The sequence below is a fragment of the Clinocottus analis genome, unplaced genomic scaffold (assembly GCF_023055335.1).
Source record: "Clinocottus analis isolate CAN_PGR_092001 unplaced genomic scaffold, fCliAna1.0.p SCAF_4, whole genome shotgun sequence".
Lineage (NCBI taxonomy): Eukaryota > Metazoa > Chordata > Actinopteri > Perciformes > Cottidae > Clinocottus > Clinocottus analis.
In genome coordinates this window covers 4,314,637-4,335,127 of record NW_027176153.1, presented here as the reverse complement: position 1 = coordinate 4,335,127, position 20,491 = coordinate 4,314,637, and the positions used below count along the sequence as shown (strand labels likewise).

At 42.7% G+C, this 20,491-nt stretch overlaps 1 protein-coding gene across 1 annotated transcript; it reads left to right on the top strand.

Annotated features, from left to right (window-relative positions):
• The first annotated feature begins 11,361 nt into the window (after window positions 1-11,361).
• On the top strand, window positions 11,362-20,170 carry wu:fl23c11 (interleukin-17 receptor C). Its single transcript, XM_068597774.1, has 16 exons — window positions 11,362-11,601; window positions 13,743-13,770; window positions 13,862-13,996; window positions 14,107-14,196; window positions 14,287-14,402; window positions 15,350-15,461; window positions 16,041-16,082; window positions 16,577-16,692; window positions 16,781-16,843; window positions 16,916-16,973; window positions 17,067-17,299; window positions 17,866-17,913; window positions 18,055-18,106; window positions 18,259-18,354; window positions 18,445-18,483; window positions 19,034-20,170. The coding sequence occupies exons 1-16, from the start codon at window positions 11,470-11,472 to the stop codon at window positions 19,825-19,827; spliced, it is 2,154 nt and encodes a 717-aa protein (XP_068453875.1). The 5' UTR covers window positions 11,362-11,469; the 3' UTR covers window positions 19,828-20,170.
• Window positions 20,171-20,491: the final 321 nt, after the last annotated feature.

Below are 20,491 nucleotides of genomic sequence, written 5' to 3'. Positions count from 1 at the left end.
ACAAGCCGCGTCTGGCATGATAACAGATATATGCATTTGTATATGAACTTACCAAAGGCTGTTCTGGTTTTAAAACACATTTAGACGATATAAATGTGTTTCCGAGACGTCGGGCGTGTGTGGTAACGCGTGCTCACGGTCAGCGTCATGATCAACGGTCTTCTTCTTCTTCTTGGTTTAACGGTCTTGTTATGCAAATGAGCTCTTTACTGCCCCCCGCGAGCCGGGTGCATCCCAAAAGTCTTTAAATTGCATCCCCGTTTCCCTTACTTGCATCCCTTCCTTTACATGGTAAAACCGTACCTCAGCTCGTTCACTCCACTCGGCTTCTGCCAATCTGCTTGTAGCTCTGTCACTGCGAGCTTTACACTCTACGAAGTCACGACTGTTTGCTGTCCCGGCTCCTCAATGGTGGAATGAGCTCCCCATTGACATCAGGTCAGCAGAAAGTGTCTACATCTTCCGTCGCAAACTAAAAACACATCTTTTTTGACTACACTATGAGTAAGGAAGATAGCGCAGCAGTAGCACTTTAGTAGCAATTAAATGTCACTTTACTGACAGCACTTTATTGTTTGACTTTATTGAAAAATTGTACTTTCCTGATTATTGTTGTTCTAGGTTTATACTCACAGTTGAATGCACTTATTGTAAGTCGCTTTGGAGAAAAGCCTCAGCTAAATGAAATGTAATGTCTAACAGAAAGGAAAAAAGAAACATGGAACAATATTTCTGTTTGTTTGTTTTTTGCCTCCAACATCAACATTTAGGAGGTTTAACCAGATTCAGTTCATAAACTTATTACCTTTTCTCGGCTGAAGTATTATTCATTTTCTTTGCCATCTCGCCACTCTTTAAATACGGCAGGTAATATATATATATATATATATATATAGATATATATATATATATATATATATATATATATATATAGATATATATATATATATAGATATATGTATATATATATATATATATATATATATATATATATATAGATATATGTATATATATATATATATATCTATATATATATAGATATATATATATATGACAAATATGAGAAAAATAATTAATATGTCTCTTTTTCTGTATTGCGCGATCGAATGCACGCACGCACGCACGCACGTACGGACGCAACCTGTCAGTAATTGTCATGGAAACCGGACCGAGGCTACTTCAGGGCCTCGGCGGTTCTGGATCTTCCCTTTACACTTTGGACTTTGACACGAGCAGCTGAAAACCTCCCGTGAGCCCAAAACTGCCAAGACAACTTCGAGAGAGACTTTGAGAGAAAGGAAACTTGTTGGCGAACAGAACTCTACTCTCGAGAGCGACTGGACCCTGAAGGACTTCAGCGGTCTGAACATCCAGAGAGAGACAGAGCCCTGCTGAAGCGACCCGGCTGTGAGCTGGACCAGAGCTGTGCAGGTAAGACCACTTTTACATGTAAAAACATCTTTTTTTATTGTCAATGTATCCCTTTAAATTCTTAAAAGTGTTCTCTGTTTAGAAATCAACAATTTCTAGGTTAAAAGTCTCAAGATTGAAAAGTTTCAAATAATAATACAAATTAAATAATATTTAATCGACAGATTTTCTTAAAAATCGCAGGAGATGTGTAGAGTGTGTAAACAATTATGATAGAAGTTCAAAAACCCAGTTATTTTGTGTTTAAGGTACCAAAACATTGAAGTTTACCATTAAAATGTCAAAAACAAAATGGCGCCTGAGGCATTTTAATGGAATTCTTAATACGTACGTGCGGCACGTGACCTGCAGGTGACTGAGTTGTTTTGATTTGACTGTGGAAACGTGACATATTGTACGAACATCTGCTCCCTTTACGTTATCATATTAAATAAACGATTTATTGAACATTTAACATTGAAATTCACTTTGCTCGTTGTTGAGATATACTTTGTTTTCGGGGACGAGAGAGCGATCTGTTAAGTAATTATGGGACTGCATGTGCGCGTGATATGCACCTCATAAACTGAGAGAAAAATGAGCTATAAACGAAGAAGGTGACTGTGGTCATGTTGGATTAATATCATCATGTTTCACAATGCTTCATGACCCTCGTGCTCAATGTAAATTGAATTATTGCAAACTATCGATCGTTTTGTTCACACACACTGATGTCCTAACAAGTGTTGGGTGCAGAATAAATGTCTTGCTGTCGTTTTTTTTTCTATTTTAAACTTTGATTATTGCTCAATGTTATTCAAAAATATTTAAGGTTAAGGGGAATGCTTACATTTGAACCTTCCCCTCTCAGCTGGTGTGAATGACATCATGGAGCCTGCAAGAGTCCCCTTCAGGATCGCATTTGATGATGAAGGTAATGAAGGTGAGTTTGACATTGCATTTGAGAACGGTGAGATGGTATTTGGTGTTTGGCAACAGGGGGTGTTCATCCGTCAGCTCCTCCCTGGTGAACACCAACAGGACGACGAGCAAGAGGACGACGAGCAAGAGGACGATAACGGACACTGGTGGGACAACGAGGAAGACGAGGAAGACGAGGAAGACGAGTCTTCGCTCTGGGAGAGCGAAGATTCTGGATACGGCTCCTTCTCGGAACAAGAGGAAGCGGACGAAGAAGATGAAGAGGATGAAGAAGTGGTAGAAGAGCAGGAGGAAGATGAAGATGACGCGGCACCTCCATTCCCCCAGAGGTCAGAAGAGTCTGCACCCTCCACGTCAGGCTTCGGATCCTCCGCCAAGAGGACCAGAGAAGAGGACGGCGAAGAGTCTGTACCCTCCTCGTCGGGCCTCGGATCCTCCGCCAAGAGGACCAGAGAAGAGGACTACGGGGAGTCTCACTTCGGATCCTTCAGAAGATACTGGCAGAGGGATGAGGACAGCGACTCGGACTGAGACCGACAGCCTGTTTGCTGCAGGATTGTAAAACCTTTGTGTCTGGCAGGACTGATAAAGCACCAGACAGCCTTCCCTCGCGTCTGGCGGGGTTGGCAATAGGTAGCACCCTGCAGCAGAGGTTTTGGTGCGGAACGTCCTGAAGAAGCTCCACCCCCAGTTCTGTACTTTGGAGTTAGGACTTGGGAGTTTGGAAAAGTCAAGAATCCCAGGAACATCATTTTACTGTCTCTGTTTATTTGTATAGTTAGGTGAATCTGAACCAGACAGATGTGCAGTAAAAACTACTAACGTTGAGAAAAGTTTCCAAGTCTCTTTTACTCAGGTATCTATGGCCGTGATACAGGAAGCAGCATCCAGGGTCTCCTTGAAGACGGAGCAGATGAGAAGGATGGAGGACGACAGGACCAGATGGAGAGCGGCGGTCGCCTTTCTTCCAGTGGCTGAGTAAGTAATCCCTCTCCAGGAGTACAGAAGTATCAGAAATATGATTCCATCATTGGAGGCCAGCTTCAACACAACAATGTAAAGGTTGTGTAGTTGAGTTCAAAAGTATTTATCTCTTGTGTTTGTGTGTCACAGGGCAGGCCTCCTCAGGTCTCGTTCTCGGGGCAGCTAAGGGTGGAGGGCAACCAACCCGTCATCCCAGGACGACCCAGACCCACAGCAGACCTCTGAACCCTCTCAGCACCCCAGAGAGTCAGAGACCCAGTGAGTCCGGTCCTCCCTGCCCCTCCCCCACGACACCACCAGCCGAGAGGACGAGGACCGTCCCGTCCCCACCAGCACAGAGGGCGTAGTTTGTCTCCATCTGCTTCTTCTGTGCTGCTGGGTTCAGGAAGCTCCTCCCACACACAGGAAGCTCCTCCCACACACAGGAAGCTCCTCCCACACACAGGAAGCTCCTCCGACACACAGGAAGCTGTCAGCAGCTGTGTCATCTGCTCAGAAAGCAAGAAGGAGACTGACGGTTCAGGCTTAACAAGAAATAGTCATTCTGAAGGTTTTAAAGTATTTCATTTGTCACATAGAATACAGTATGTACAGTATTTATTACGTGTATTTACTGAATGTGTTTCTAGATATGTCTTTATATTAGAAACAATATCATAATAGTTCTGATATAATTAAATGTATGACAAAATGTATGTATATTTAATATCTTTTTGATTTCCATTTGACTCAAAAGGATTATGGTTATTACTGTTAAGTATTGATATTTGTAATATTACATGTTGATATGAATAAAATGGAGGAACAGCCAGCAATGTGCAGTATAATTCTTCCCAATTGTATTCAAATGAACTCATAAACATTTGTAATATTTACTGATTGTGTACCAGAACAGAAGGTAATGATACATACGTGAAGGTGCAAGGGAACAAGATGTGACCTTAATTAATTAATCATGTTCATGAAATTGCTGTAGCTTATTTATAAATGAACATAATATAACTCAACACTGGAGAGGCATAACAAAATAAAGAAATAGAAAATAACTACACGATACATTTGTGTTTTTACTTTGCAACGGAGGTCCAGCTCAAAGAGTTTTGTCAGGTACAGACTGTCGGCCTAAATAGAGCAATGAAACATTTGAGAGTCATTGCAAGATATCAAAATTAATTTATAAGATGAAAGTTCCAGTGAAAGTGAGACGGTCAATGTTCTGTAAGTATTACAGACAGTCGTTGTCGCCCCCTGCTGGTCACTCCGGAGGCCGCCAACGTGCTGGGGTTCATGTCAGGTAACATGTATGTGTTAATGAGGGCTGGCTCACATTACTTTGACATGTGGTCAGTCACTGAATGCACATTACATAAAGATTCATGAAATGAGTAACATCCAAATGCAAAAAGAGTCTGCACTGATCCACAAGATGGCCTCATTATCAGTTTGTTTTCTCTTATGATATTTAGTGCAGTAAGCCACCATTACCACAAAAAGATTGACAATGAATATGTTTGTAAATGTATTGTAAGATCTGCGTTCTGCCGATAAACTACACATGAATTCTACACATGGGAAACACTATTTCTCTGCAGACAACACGTGTGTTGGTGTGCTGTCGATCTGAGTGGCAGTGAAGAGTGATGAGTGCAGTGTGCACATAAGAGGAAGACGTGCACATATAGTCTCGTCTGTAAAATATTGCACATCACTGTTTTAAAGAGCATAAGAAAGAGCCACAGACACACTTTGACATTGTGGGGTTTCTAACTGTAGCAGATTCTCATGAGACAAAAAGCATCTAAGGAAGACTATCTCTGTTTCTGTGGAAACCAAAGCAACAGGTCAGAGGTCAGGGGTCAAACGTAAAACATCTGGTGTACAGTCTGACGCAACAATGAAGAGAAACTAACTCCTTTTCCACAGTTCGACGTACAGTGTCACACAGATCAGATGCAGAGATCTGAGCTGATACATGCAGGTTGTTCACGGGTCAGTTAATGAACACTGATGCCTGTAAAATACTCACATTAACAGCAGCTGGGCTTTATCCATTCAATATTACAATGCATTAATTAATTAAAAATTTTACAAAATTGAAGTGATTTTAAAGCTCAATATTATGTACGGATGAGCTCACCATTCACTATCCATCTACTATCACTGTGGTACTGATGTTTTTTTTTTCTTTAGCAGAGTCAATACTCTGGAGATGCTTCAGCGAGGGTTCACATGTATAATGAGGGGGTTCTCAGCAGGAGCTCCTCCAGGAGCTCTGTAAACATTGACCGAGCCATAGCAATTTGAAAAGAGAATGCCCTGTTTAAATCACTATGGCTCCGCCTGGTGGCTGAGATGGTCACTGCATGGTGAACTTGCAGTGTTTTGTGAGCTGCTGGCAGGGCTTTATTGCTTCTGAGGTGAATATGATGAGTGTTTTATGTGCCTGGGACCCTGCAGAGGACTTGATGAGAGTATTTAATCTAGATTTAGTGAATATTATGTGGGTTCATGATGCTTTATCATGCCTGCATGCAGGCTCTCTATAAACGACTATATGAGAGAGAGCCTGCCTCTGCACACAGTAATCCATTTTTTGTTGTGCCTCTGAAAGGGGATACGACAAGTAATAGTGTCCCCCTTGCTCTCAGGGGTTGATATGAGCCATCACTAGTCTGATTATGTTTAACTGAGGCTTGGCAACGTTAAAATGTATGCCTGGCTCTCAGGTGATCATTTATTTTACATCATTAATCCAATTTTTAGCCTCTAATTGTGGCTTGGGGTGGTTATAATGTAACCCTGGTTCAGGGTGGTACAGTAAAACATAACTAGGACTACTTTTAAGCTTCTAAATGTGACCTGCTGAGTGGGAATGAAGTGAGGAGCTGCTTGGTCGTTGTAATATTTTAGTCTGCTAGATGGCACCACCTTGTGGCGAAATGTAGTAAACGCAACTTGATCATTTCTACTTTCATCAAACCAGGCGTTTCTAACTCACTATTACGGGCCTGGAGCAGGCTGTGAACCTAGACAGCTATTCATGGGGGTTGTCCACCAGCGAATTGGAGCAGGTTAAGATATTTTCCTGGCTTGAAATGTGACGTTTTCGGGAATAAAACTCAGTTTTAATTCTGGACTGAGCTGAGAAGCAAGAAAAATCCTCCCTGCTTGCCTAAGGTGCTTGGTGGGACCTTTGGGTGATTTACCCAACAATTTGGGGAGTCTGCGAGAATGGATTGTGAAAGGTCAAAGGTCAAGTGGTGTTTCGAGGAACTTTAGAGCCCCCTTGAAGGATCAGAGGACCCAGGTGAAGCTCCTCTGTCTCCCTGGGGGTCTTGGGGCATAACATCAATCCGATTTCAGGGCTCTGGGTAAGCGGATTGTGAAAGGTCAAAGGTCAATTGGCCTCCAGGGCACTGTATGGTGTTCTGAGACCGTTTTGAGCGCCCAATAAGGGGTTGAGGACCAAGCTGAAGCCTCCCTGTCTCCCTGAGGTGCTTGTGGGACGATAATAATCTCCCACACCAGCTCTGAGGATTTGACTCCCCTCCCTCGAAGGTCTTATTTTTAGTGGTTGCAACGAGGAACTTTCCCATCGGTGACATTGTGTGTAGTCGCACACAATGTCACCGATGGGAAAGTTCCTCGTTGCAACCATTTTCTGTAACCAAGAAAACGTGAGTTAGATTTAAGCTTTTCAATATGTTTTGTTAAAGGTTAGCCCAAAGAGATAAAATTGTCATTTTCAGTGTGTGTGTGTGTCCAATTCCAAGAAAAAGTTAATGTTTTTATTACTGAACCCTTTGGTTTCATTAAAAAATTTGACTGTCAACCCTTTCCACTGAGTTTTCACGCCCTTTTTGGACTCGCGGGTCATTCTCAGCCAGATATTTGGTTGCTGGTTTCCACATCTGGATAACGTCTAATAATCGTTAGCTGCAGCCCTAGATGACTCTACTGTGGACTTAGGGGAATATGCGTCCAGTGTAACGGGCTACATTAGCACATGTGTGGAGAACATCGTGCCCACGAAGCGCTGCAGGATTTACCCCAATCAAAAACCTTTGGATTAACTGGGAAGCTCGGACCATGCGACGTGCCTGCCTCTCTGCATTCGCCTCAGACAACGCTGAGGACTACAAGAAGGCCAGATACGATACAAGAGACAATAATTTCCGAGGCTTGATACAGGATCTGGGAGGGATGAGGAGGCGCACGGAAACGGGTAAATCCCCGTGGCACTGCTGGCCCCGGCGGCTCCTGACCAAAGCGCTGTCCGCGTGGCCGGCGCAGCAGCTGACGAGCAGACCGCAAACGCCGCTGCAGAAGAAGACGCCAGGGCCGAGGGTCGAGCCGTCGCTGAAACCAAAGACCCAGGGCGGGCTTTTGTTGTGCTGGAAACACGACACGTTCACATGAGACACGGGAGCCGGTGTTGCACGGCGCGGCGCATCAGGGAACAAACTTTTCATTACTTGACACCATTGTGTTTCAAAAAAGATAAAGAAGGTCGCCACTTGTTTTGCATACAATAAATACTGCTGCATAAAAGAGGCTCTTCATGCGGGCCTTCATGACTGAAGCCACAGTGAACACCTGCATGTAAATCTGGGAAGCGTTATGACATTTTTTTGCAAATTAGATCCCGCTCTCCATGAATGCATTTAGTGTTTGAACAACTAACGTTCTGACTGCAGAATACAGGAACAAACATGCTTTGGATTTGTATAAACGAGGACGTTGAGCCTGAGCAGTCTCGAGATTTATAAGAGCGATATATGAGAGAGGCAACAGGTGGGAAGATTAAGCAACTGGCATCGAGGTGTGCGCGACCATTTGCATATTGAATCATGTGGTTATGTACTATTGTTGTCTTTTAGTATCGAGACCTGTTAAAAACTGTATAAATCTGCATATACAGAAGCAAACTGCACTTCTTTAACAGCTGATTGGCATTAAAACGTTGTTATGCTTTACGACTTATTTATAGAAACTGAAGTAATGAGACGAATGTAACGAGATGAAACTGTTTGTTAGTGAATTCTGTGTTTTGTTTTGTTTTGCACGCTTCGTGTTTTTTCTCAAATCCGGTTATTCAAATGAGTTCAACGCAACCTTGATAAGACTGCAGACGTCAGAGCTGAGAAACCTGCTCCACAGGGTTCCTGAATCATTCACAGGAGACTAAACCCTGCAACCTCCCGTCACTGCCGTTCCTGCCTGTAGAGACAAACATTAGCGCTCGCAAATTATTGCGTTTATGTTCGTTTCAGTTTCTCAGAGATCAGTTCGCTTTAATTTGGGAGAGAAAACTGCAAATCCCAGAATGCACCACAAGCAGGCCCGTGCAGGCTGCTCATTCATTTTGACTCTGAACACCTGTGAGGGGAGCGAGCGCATCCAGTTCAGCAGGTGGAATCTGGTGTTTTCTTTGGCTGGCCAACAAAATCACGATTAAAGGGGAACTGGGGTTAAGTTAAAACACAAAGACTCACAAGATGACACAAATATAAAACATTTTACTGTATACATCTGAATTTTAGGATCCCCCACACTTGGCTGGTTCATTTTAATCCTGTGAGGAAATCAGGTTTATAAAAGCGCTGCTGAACGGTAGAGGTCTAGAGCGTGTTCCTTTTGGCTCGTGGCCAACATGGAAGCAGCCAAGTTTATGTGAGACCCACAATCATTTTTGCGTGTTTATGTTTGATGCTAATGCCCAAAAGGACCACAGGCACCCTGTTAACCCTCTGGACCCTGAGGTCCTTTTCTCAATTTTACATAATTTCTTAAATTCACCTTTTAAAGGTACTTGCACATGATATATATATATATATATATATATATATATATATATATATATATATATATATATATATATATATATATATATATATATATATATTTTGGAACTTCTTCGTATCTCTTGTGAAAACATAACTTTACTCAGGTGGTCGAATGGATTTGGTGCTAGAAATTGGTTTACCAAAGGTCTTGGGTTCACTAAAGCAGTTAAATGTATAAATAAAATGGTAGATAAATATCTAAAATCAAAGTTTTTATTATCGTTTTTTGAGTAGAAATGTGGTCTGTCACTACTTTCATTAAAATGAGAGGGACTGAGATGAAAAGGGACTAAAAGATGACTTCATACTACAGACCAAGGTCATGGGGTGTATGCAAATGAAAAAAATGAATATTACAACATTTTTTGTTCAGCACAGGTGGACGTTCTCCATAACGTGCAGCATTTAAGCGATAATAGTATATATATATATATATATATATATATATATATATATATATATATATATATATATATATATATATATATATATATATATATATATATATATATATATTTAATCTGAAACAGCTGGACTTAACTGACCTATTCACTTTGGAGAGGGGTTAATAATTAAACTCCAGCACTCACACAGCAGCTTGTATTCAGAACTGGGTGCAAAGGTAGTTGAGAGCGGAGCGACTGCGAAACCAAAATGTCACACGTTGAATTACTGCGACGGGTAACATGTGGATGCAGAGCAGCGATCCACCCGCCTTCTCTTTTCGAAAGAGTTTTTGATTAGATGCCTGAAAATAAACGGAAGACATTAATGATCATGAATACTGTCGCTGCACATATGAGGTATGTGACCTTTTACCAAAATAGTCTTACGCCAATGCCTGAAAATAGGCAGGTAGCCAATGGCCCTAACTGTGCCTGCCAATACCACACAATACACAATACTATGGACTTTGCCAGAAAAATATTTCGTGTCCCAATTGTGTTCAATGCCGTGTGCCAAACACACTTCCGTCTAAAACGCATACTTTTTGCTTTTAGTACATACTGCACCTGTCCTCATGAAGTACAGACCGTTGTATTCACTTGTCATACTACTTCCTCATGACATGGCACTTTGAAGTTTGACTCTCTTGCTGCACGAAGAATTACTGGATGGGTCAGAACAGCCACAAAGGTATGACTCTCATCCTGGAAGATGTGATTGGATTAGTACATCCTGGTAATTTTGGCATACTGAGTATACTATGCATATATGAGTATACTATGCATATATGAGGATACTATGCATATATGAGTATATGCATAGTATACTATGCATATATGAGTATACTATGCATATGTATATGCATATAGTGACCTTTGATCTGTGCGTTCCAATACACATATTCCCATACTATCAAGTATGCCAGGAAATATTAAAGCTGCAAATCGCATACTTGTTGCCTTGTGCACACTGCAACTTCCTTTACAAAGTACGTATGTTGTGACATGTCTTCAACTGGGACATACATCCTTATAATGTGGCTCCTCGTTTGACCCTCTTATATGCCGTGCAAAGGATTGTGGGTCAGGAAAGCTAGCCTGCATATGACTGGGATTTAGTGGGACATCTTGATATATTTTACTAATTGCATTTGACATCCTGTGTAGTTAGACACACCTTTTATGTGTCATTCTGAACAGTATATAGACAACTTAACGCACTTTTATTCATTTTCTTCTTCATTCTTGACTGTTTTAATACTTACTTAACTGTTTTTAAATCTGATTTTAATGGTTTTATGTGAAGCACTTTCAGTCGCTTTGTTGTTGAAATGCCTTGCTTTGCCACTGATTGTGTCTCTTTAAAAATAAACGTCCGTCTTCCCAAGACGTTTGGCAACACGCAATCTGCAACAATCTACACACTCATCGGCCTCTGGCTCTGTTGTGACTAATTGGGTCCTCTTCATTTCCTCATTCTATTAAAAAAAACAAAGCAGAAACTTGCGCCCGTGACAAGTTCAATTCATGCCACCTGAGCAGGTATACAACGCCAGGCCACGCCCATCTGCCGAGCTGTCAATCATCTCGGAAAGCACGCGCGGAGCGGGTTGCGCAGCAGCGTTCCGGTAGTTTGGTGTCGGACAAGCCATGGCAACCGGTTCCTCCGAGGACACCCGTGTCATGGCGCGGTCTGCTCGCTGGATTTAGACTTCCTGCTTCTTCACGGGCTTCTTCACTCTGAGTTTACTCCGGATGAGGGAAGTCTGAAACGCGCCGGAGAGACAGATTGCCCGGTCCCCCCCCCCCCCGCGCGCGCGCGCGCGCGCTCTCTCCAAGACATGGCTCTCGCGCTCCTCCGGGTCCCGCGCGTGTCTCTCCCGCTGCTGTTACTGTTGCGCTTCTGGCTGTTCATGTCCGCGGGAGCGCTGGAGATGATCGATGGTGACGCACCTGAACTCACCTGCAGCGAGGTAACGAAGCCACAGCGATGCGCGCGAGCCTCCTGGTTTTGGGTTGCATCAGCTGTTTTGATCATATTATAGTTGTGGCGGTTACACCTTATTGATCATAACAAACGTCATCTTTCCGAAGATGTGTCTTGTCTTCATTTCTCATCTCAGCCACTTTGCTCTGCGTCATCAAAGAGTTAATAATAAGCCAGGATCAGGCGTTTGAATGCCACAGTATCTTGTTTTATAGTTCAATCCAGCTTCTGAAACGTGTTGTGGTTTTTACAGATAACCTAGATTATGTATATATCCATTATGCACTTTGAAGAGCCTTTATAATGATTTATTATAATGTATCTGGCAGCAAAACTACTATTTACATCATTAAATTAATAAAATGTGACTTTTATAATGCGAGAAAACATCCAGTTATAGGTTGTTTATAATTCAGTTGATCTAGTTTGACTTTATAAATATTAGTCGGGCGCTGCTAAATCAAGCACCTTTTGTATTGTTGTCTAGTCAAACGATACATGCACGTGTTTTTGTGCTTAGACAAGACAGACAGACAGTGAGCGAGACGGAGAGAGAGAGCTATCAGAGTTTAATGTCCATTACTTATTTACTATCTGCCTGACACCTTACTCCACCACTCCATTTCCAAGGAGGTTCCTTGGTGCTTTAATATCCTCCAAACTTTGGTTTCACAGATGTAAATCAACTCGAGAAAACCTCCATATGAGTAGCATCAAATATACTTCTAGCCCACATAAGGTATAACGTATCGCATCAAACATTAACACAAGTGTAATGAACTACAGTTGACCTTTTTATATGAAAGTCAATTGATTTTTAGCCGTGTGTTGGTTCACTGTAACACATTAACTCTCACTGGGACACCTGTGATGGGGCTGTGGCTCGTGTGATCAGTTTCACCGCGGCCTTTCTAACCGAGAACAAGACAAAATGTCGACTTGATTGATAAGTAAAAGACTTATGTATAGTAGCTTACTTATGTTGTGTATATGACATACCTGTATACATTTCTCTCTCAAAGGAGTGTCATTTTTCTCAAAGATACTTCCTCGTTTTGGTTTGACGTCACAGAAGAAAACAGAAGAATTAAATGCAGATGACACATGTCACTGTTTCTACTGAAATACTAAATATGGATTTTAATCGTCACCTGTCTGTAGTTTAAATGTTCAGTGATGTAACGCTCTTATAAATAAAGGTGCTCACTAGAACCATAGAGAGTTCTTCAGTTTGTCCTCGTGGAAAATGTTCTAAAGGTCCCACCTGCAACCCTTTGAGGGGGTTCTGCCAAGAAGCGCATTTAAAGGGTCATGCCTGGAACCGTCGGTGAAAAGTTCCACCCAGAAGAACCCGTTTATGGTGTAATGGTTCCATCCAGAACCGTCTTTAAGGATTCTAACAAGAACCCACCAAGGGGGTTCTACTGAGAACCCTGTTATATTCTAATGATTTCATCTCGAACCCACCAAGGGGGTTCTACTAAGAATTCATCTAGAACCCAACCAGAGGGTTCTACCGGGGACCCTGTTATATTCCTAGGGTGTCATCTAGAACTAAAGGTTCTACCTAGAACTCTATTGTTTTTCAAGGGGTAATCTAGAACCCACCAAGCAGTTCTACCGCGCCCCCGATTATATTTCAAGGGTTTCATCTAGACCCCAACCAGAGGGTTCTACAGAGAACTCTATTATACTCCAAAAGGGTTCATCGAGAACTCACCGAGGGGTTCTATTAAGAAACCCTTTAATAATCTAAGGGTTCCATCTAGAACCCAACCAGAGGGTTCTTCCCGTAACCCTATTCTCAGAGTTTCATCTTTCGGGTTCTGTGGGCTGAATTTATAGGCGTTCGCTTTTAACACCAATTGCTCTTAACAATCCCAGATGAACCCTTCCTAAAAGGAAAAGGGGTTTCTTAATGGGACTCTTACACTTGAGGGTTCTTCAGAACAAATTGTTCTTGGTAGAACCTCTGCCGATCAGGAGGAAGTGTCTGGAACCCTTATTTCTAAGAATGCTCTTTGACTCATGTAAACAATCTGAATACCTCCTTCACCAACAGGCCACTCAAGAGCTATGTTTCATTTCTGACGATTTGGTTCTCACCCACACTTTGTCTTCCTTCAGGGTTTGACTGACTGCCACTTGAGCCCAGGTAACTCATCAACACGATCTAATAATAAGAATGGCGTCACGGTAATAAAGCTCACAGTTTGTCAGAAGCAGAAACGCTCTTGTTTCCACAGTCTGTCGGTTCGTCGCCGCTCTGCCCGATCCAGACGATACGGTGCATGTGACGCACGTGCAGCTGAAGGTGATTCTGCGCTGCTCAGCCGCACAAGAGTGTGAACCGTACCTGCAGATCACCATCGCCTTCCAAGGTAGCGTTGTCGTGAATCTCACGTCTTTGACGTTGTCGACCAGTCAGTTGTTGTGGTTTCAACAGACAATTTACTGCCTGCGATTGTTGTTGCGGATGTGAATAACACAGAGGAGGTGTCGGAGGAGTCCGGTGACAGTAATGATGAAGACGAGTTCTTTGGCATGAGTCAAATGTCAGATGTGCTTCCTGATTCAAAAGGTATAGAAGAGATCTACAACACACACTTCAAGTCACACACATTGTTTTTAAGATGACTGTTTCATACTTTTCTTCCACTCTGTGTTGCAGCTCTGGTGAAAGTGTGTATCAACTCCCCTGGCGCCATCGAATGTTGCAAGGCAATCCACTTTAAATCAAGCTACTCCGGTTCAGACCAAGCTTCTTCTCATCAGCCCACACACGAGGTACAGCTGAAACATGTGGCAGTTGTGAGGAAATTACCTCATGCAGTGGTAGTTTCTGTGGCTCATTAATTAACTAATCGCCAGTGGTGGAATGTAACATTGTAGATTTACTCAAGAACTCTGCTTACAGGTACAATGTGCATCTATTGGCAGATAAGGAATGACATATTGTTAAGTATGTATGTTGCCTTCATAGATCCATGTTTCTACAATAGTGCAGAATGGACAAACCCCAATACTTAAAGAGCCTTTTATATCTACATACTAAGGGGTTCTTTTCATGGATTTCTACAATAGTGCAGAATGGACAAACCCCAATATTTAAAGAGCCTTTTATATCTACATACTAAGGGGTTCTTTTCATGGATTTCTACAATAGTGAAGAATGGACAAACCCAATACTGGCTCTCGCTAGTAGGGACATTCACATTGTCATGTTTTCATGCCGGCCACCGTAGTTCTTCTGCTCACTTCACATTTAAACCTACGACCTCATCGCTTGATGCAACGGCATCTGCTCACACTATGCCCGGTAAAATAACATGTTGAGTTACTTTCCACTGCTGAGGTCGACTGCACGTTGTCAAGATTAAAGCAACAATTCAGCTTGTGGCTGTTGACAAAGAGCCAGTATCCGGTTGGGCAGCTTCTCAGATGTCGCTATTGTTTACAATTCCACCACAGAGACATCTCTAAACTTCTTCGTTGGTTTAATATATGAACAGATTTTCCATTTTGACACCAAACAAAAAGAAGAGATATTTTACATTGTTTTATTGGTTCTTTTAGAGTAAAAGGATCTGAATACTTCTTCCACCGTTGCGTAAATCTATTAAAATTCTCAAAGACTATACTGCCATATGATCTACTAGTGTGTTTGTCGTGAACTGAGTGGTTTGAATACTTAAAGTTTACAACATATATCTGTTTATTACCTACAAATGCAGCTGCGGTTGATACAGAAAACAACGTTTGGCAGTCCGGTTGTGGTGCTCGTCTGCTCACATTCAAACAAATCGGACATCGAACGAACGATCACAATCCCATCGTTAAATGAAGGTGAGTTCAAATGCTGTGATGTATAGCAGGGGTTTGTTGCTCGCTAAGTTGTCGCTCATCCGGTGAGAGCGATTTGCTTTCCTATGCTGTGGGAGTGAGTGTGTAGATAAAACATTAGGCGATTTGAAAATTCAGTGTAATGTGTATGCACAGTCCAGTAGGTTGTTTGCATATTGCACATAGTTTTAACACCTCCGCATTTAAATGGAGAAAGATAAGACGAATGCACATCACATTACATTTCATTTAAGTGACGCTTTTATCCAAAGCAACTAATATTTTTGCTCTGTACACCGTAGACACAGCGGTGGGGAACAATTTGGGCTTACGTGTCTTGCTCAATGACACAACAACATGGACGAGCGACTTTACACATCGAGCAAAAGAAAGTATCAATTTAATAATGTGATAAGCCAAAAGACTAAATTGCAAAAATAATTTCTTGATACAGATGAGAGCCAGGAGGGTTGTACACCTTTAAGAGGGGGTGTGACTGTATTTAGGGGGTGTGGCTTTATTTAGGGGGCGTGACTTAAAAACATGCTAAATTGCTGACTATTTTTTTCTCCCTTCTTACAGTTTGCTCCATGAACCTTCAGGGGTTTGAAAAGAAATGTGATGGTAAGATGTGGTTTTAGACTAACATCTAGGTTAGATTGTTTTGGCTAAAAATTGCTAAAATGGGTTGCTAATTATATTCAGGCTGCTGTTAATATACCGCATGCAAGCGACCCATATGTGGGGAAACACTGCTCATGTTTTTAATCGCTTTTACATTTAATTACCTTGAATTTATGTTTCTCAAAACAAATATTTTTGTGTAACAGTGTTTTGTGCAAAAGTGTAATGAATTGCTGAATGATTTTAAAACAGCTTGGTAATTAAATATAATAATGTCTTCGTTTCCCTGGCACTTCAGGGGAATAAAAAACAAAAACAAGTTAACGACACTGGCTATCGGCCAAATTCTTGTTTCAAACATCGGTACCCGCCCAGAATTTCACAATCGATGAGTCCCTGGTACTAACCTGCACAAGGCAGTGCCAGAAACAACAGATTCACATACTTGCCGAGTGATGCAGCTCCATTATTACTCACGATGATTGATGTCTCAGCTCCCAGACTCCGAGCTGTGACCGATCCTGAGAGAAACGTGGTCCTCCTCCAAATGGAAAACACTGATGACGAGTGCCGGATGGTTTGGAACGAAACTGGAGAGGTTCTGGCGTGGGTCAGTCGATACTAAACTGCTTTTTTATCGATCTAATCTGTGAGTCAAAATTCAATATTGTCTGACACTTTCTTTTTAACCTTTGCAGCCCGAAGGCAAGAGTGAAATGGTGCTTCCGTCACACTTCATTGTGCCGTGCCTGTGCCTCCAGGTAGCCCACAACAAATGTATTTTATTCATTCTTTTTATTTGGGCATGTGTTTTTAAACGTGTGTTTCTTCAGGTATGGTGCGAGGGAAAGGCGCTTCGAAGGGAATTCTGCCCTCTCATAAATCAACAAGGTACAAAGGACGTTCGTGGAGGTCGAGCCTGCAGCGACTAGCTAGCACGGGAAATGATTTCACAGCTTAGCAATGCTAATGCTTCTTTTCCAGTGGCACTGGAAAGAATGCAGCACAACGTGACCGTGACCATGGAGGCGTCTCGGACCAGGGAGGGTGGCACTGGCCTGGCCTGGGATGTGACTTCCCCCTGCAGGCTGGAGGAGGCCGAGGTGAGGCTGTGCAAGACGCAGCTGGCAGGAGGCCGGTGTGAGGCGGTGACGGGCTCCGTGCAGAGGCTGCACGCACACGACGCCGGCTGGAGTAGAACACGCGGAGGACATCGGGTGCGAAAACGTTTGCTTTCTTTTCAAAAAATATAGAAAAATGTCCTGCAATCCTGTACTTACTTACATAGAATATAGATGTACTTTGATTTGCATTTTAATTTGACTTTATACTCATGCTCTACTCACATTTGAGATATTTTTCCACTGCATGTATTTGACAGCTATCCATGAAACCCAACAGAATGTAAATTAGTTAAACTTCATCTCAACCACACACATTAAAATACTGCTGACACATTCAGGCATCAGTAACATTGATCCAATAATGTTATATACATAATAACGCAACACTTAATTCACGGTTATCTGGCTAAAGACAACTTTTACTCATAATTTCAGTACATTTTGTTTCCAACAATGCTCATGTACTTTTACTTCACTAATATGTATTTCTACATTGTGGCATTACCACTTTAAAGTAAAGGCTCTAAACACTTCACATGGTCCACAACCTAACTGCAACCATGGACCCACCACTTTGCATTATTATCGTATGTCCACATGACGAATCTTCACTTTCTTCTCGCGCATTATTTATTCCTTTTTTATTTTGTACTTTTCAGAAAACGGGAGAGTTCAATGTGTCGTCACATGCGCTGCTTTGTGTTCAGGTGATCTTTGTCTCCACGTATTGAATATAATCTCATCTGTCTGTGACCCTGCACACATATATATTATAAACATGTTTCACTGCTTCTTCCTGCACTGGATATACAGTGCTAACCATATCTCTTCCACTATTTATTTTAAAGATAAAGCTACACGGGATGGAGTCATTTTTAGAGCCCCAGTGTCCATTTACAAGTAAGGCTATTTAATCATTAACCAGACCCGGATTAAGTGTTTAATGTTCAACTATTATCAGCTAAAACAATCTACGTTTGTTTTCGTTAGAATGCGGCAGATAAGTTATGACGCGTCAGACTTCTGAACTTAATAGTTAATACATTTTCCAGCATCTCGGTGGAGATGGAGCCTCCCAATCCTCATCGGACTAATACTCATGTGTTTGGCCATACTCGGAGCCTATCTCATACAAGGGGTCCTAAAAGGTCAGTTTTTAATCCTGTTGGTCATTAAATATTATAAGTGCCTTTTTTAGCAAAAAAATAAACAATTGCCTACTTCTGTTTTCCTTCAAGGATACATGTGGAGATGGTTGAAAGAAGATGATGTTAAAGGTATGAGAACGCCTCTATTTCACACTGAGCAGCCACTGTTTTCCACCCTTCATTTAGATTTTCCTTTATACATGTGTTTCCATGTTGAAAGTTGAACTTTTACCCTTTTTTTAAATCAGAAATTCTCATCTATTAGCTGCTAGTGTAACAAATTCTTCCCTGAGGGTATCCAAAATCAGATTTGGTAGCTGTCGGACAGAGCTGTCTGTTTCTAGATACAGATACTCATTTTGGAAAATGGATGAAATGAATAAATAAATATATACTTTATTAATCCCCAAGGGGAAATGTGTTATCGGATTAGCATCATAGACACAAAATGAAATACAAAAACAACATACATATATATATATATATACATATATATACATATATATATATATATTCAAGTATGTGTGAAGTGTAGGTAAACATAAACGTGTAAAGTCTGATTGCCGTGGACAGGAATCTTTTTCTGTATCTGTCCTTTAGACAGCGAATCTTTTGGCAATCTGTTTCCTTTTTCATAAAACTCTCTGAAAGGTTTACCCCCCCCCCTCCCCTGTTTCAGGTGCTGTGGGCGGTGGTCATGTGGTGCTGCTGTACCCGCCCGGTGACGACCAGGCTTTGCCAGAGCTGCTGAGTCACCTGGGCTCGTCCCTCCAGGCCCTGGGCTTCAGCGTGTCTCTGGACCTGTGGAGCCAGACGGAGCTCAGCGCTCTGGGCCCCGTGCCTTGGCTCCACTCCCGACTGAACAGACTGCAGACGCAGGGGGGCAAAGTGGTGCTGGTCCTGACCCAGGCTGCCTGGATAAAGGCTGAAGAGTGGGGAGCTCGGAGCTGGGAGAGAAACTCTCCCGCGGCGGCGGAGGAGGCGGGACGAAGCCCGGCGGCTTCTTCCCCCTGCGGCGACGCTTTCACCGCTTCTTTGAGCTGCATCCTGGCAGACTATTTGCAGGGTCGCGCCGGCGAGCGGTTCATGTTGGCGCAGCTGGAATCCCTCCCCCCCGAGCCTCCCGGTGGTTTCCGGCCGCTGCCGGAACTTTTCCGCGGCCTCCACGTCTACAGCCTCCCGTCCCAGAGCCTGGGTTTTCTGACCGAGCTGGCCGGGGCACGGCAAATGGCGACCGCGTCGGCACGACGGAAACGAGCGGGGGGCCTCCGGATGGCCTCCCGAGCTCTGGCGCGCCGGCTGTCCGGGTTCACGGCGGGGACGACGGTTTTACGCCTTGCGGGCGTGTCCCAGAGTTGTGTCGGGGCGGGAGTGCAAGACTCTGGGGAGACGGTGCCCTTGCAGCCGTGTCTCAGCACGCCTCCCTCCAGTCCGGACTCGAGCCACAAGGCCAGTGACATGGAATGGGTCTGACAGCAGAGGAGGACACGAGACACGAGAAAAAAAGCAGCCAGTAATGAGTTGAACGGGTTTTTTTCTGGGAGATGGTCACTTTGCTGATTTTGCCTTTTCTGATAAACATCTGAGGTCCGGGGGTTTTCATGTGTCGGCGGAAACGGTAGCTACAGTTTCAGCTCCAGAGATACGAGAGTGCACATATAGTCAAGACTACCGAAAACCAGAAAGGACTTTGAGAGGTTGAGACGAAATCAAGACCAAGACCAGAGTTTATTGAGACTGAGATAAGTCCAAGACTTTGAGGGGTTAAGACCAAAAGCAAGACTAAGACCAGAGTTTATCAAGATGAAAACAAGTCCAAGACTTTGAGAGGTTGGGACCAAATTGAAACCAAGATCAGAGTTTATCAAGATGAAAACAAGTCCAAGACAGAGTTTATTTAGACCAAGAGAAGTCCAAGACTTTGAGGAGTTTAGACCAAAATCAAGACCAAGACCAGAGTTTATTGAGACAAAGAGAAGTCCAAAACTTTGAGGGGTTGAGACTAAATCAAGAACAGAGTTTATCGAGACTGAAACAAGTTTAAGACTTTGAGGGGTTGAGAACAAATCTCTATCAAGCAATTTGCTCCATTGTTTTGTCTCGTCTCGGTTTCCGTTATTGTGTTTGACATATTTAC

Bases quoted from the DNA above. Each gene is read 5' to 3' on its own strand.
- wu:fl23c11 (XM_068597774.1), top strand. From the start codon at position 11,470: ATGGCTCTCGCGCTCCTCCGGGTCCCGCGCGTGTCTCTCCCGCTGCTG. The intron at 11,602-13,742 runs GTAACGAAGCCA...GTCTTCCTTCAG, and splicing joins CTGAACTCACCTGCAGCGAG to GGTTTGACTGACTGCCACTT. The intron at 15,462-16,040 runs GTGAGTTCAAAT...CCCTTCTTACAG, and splicing joins AATCCCATCGTTAAATGAAG to TTTGCTCCATGAACCTTCAG.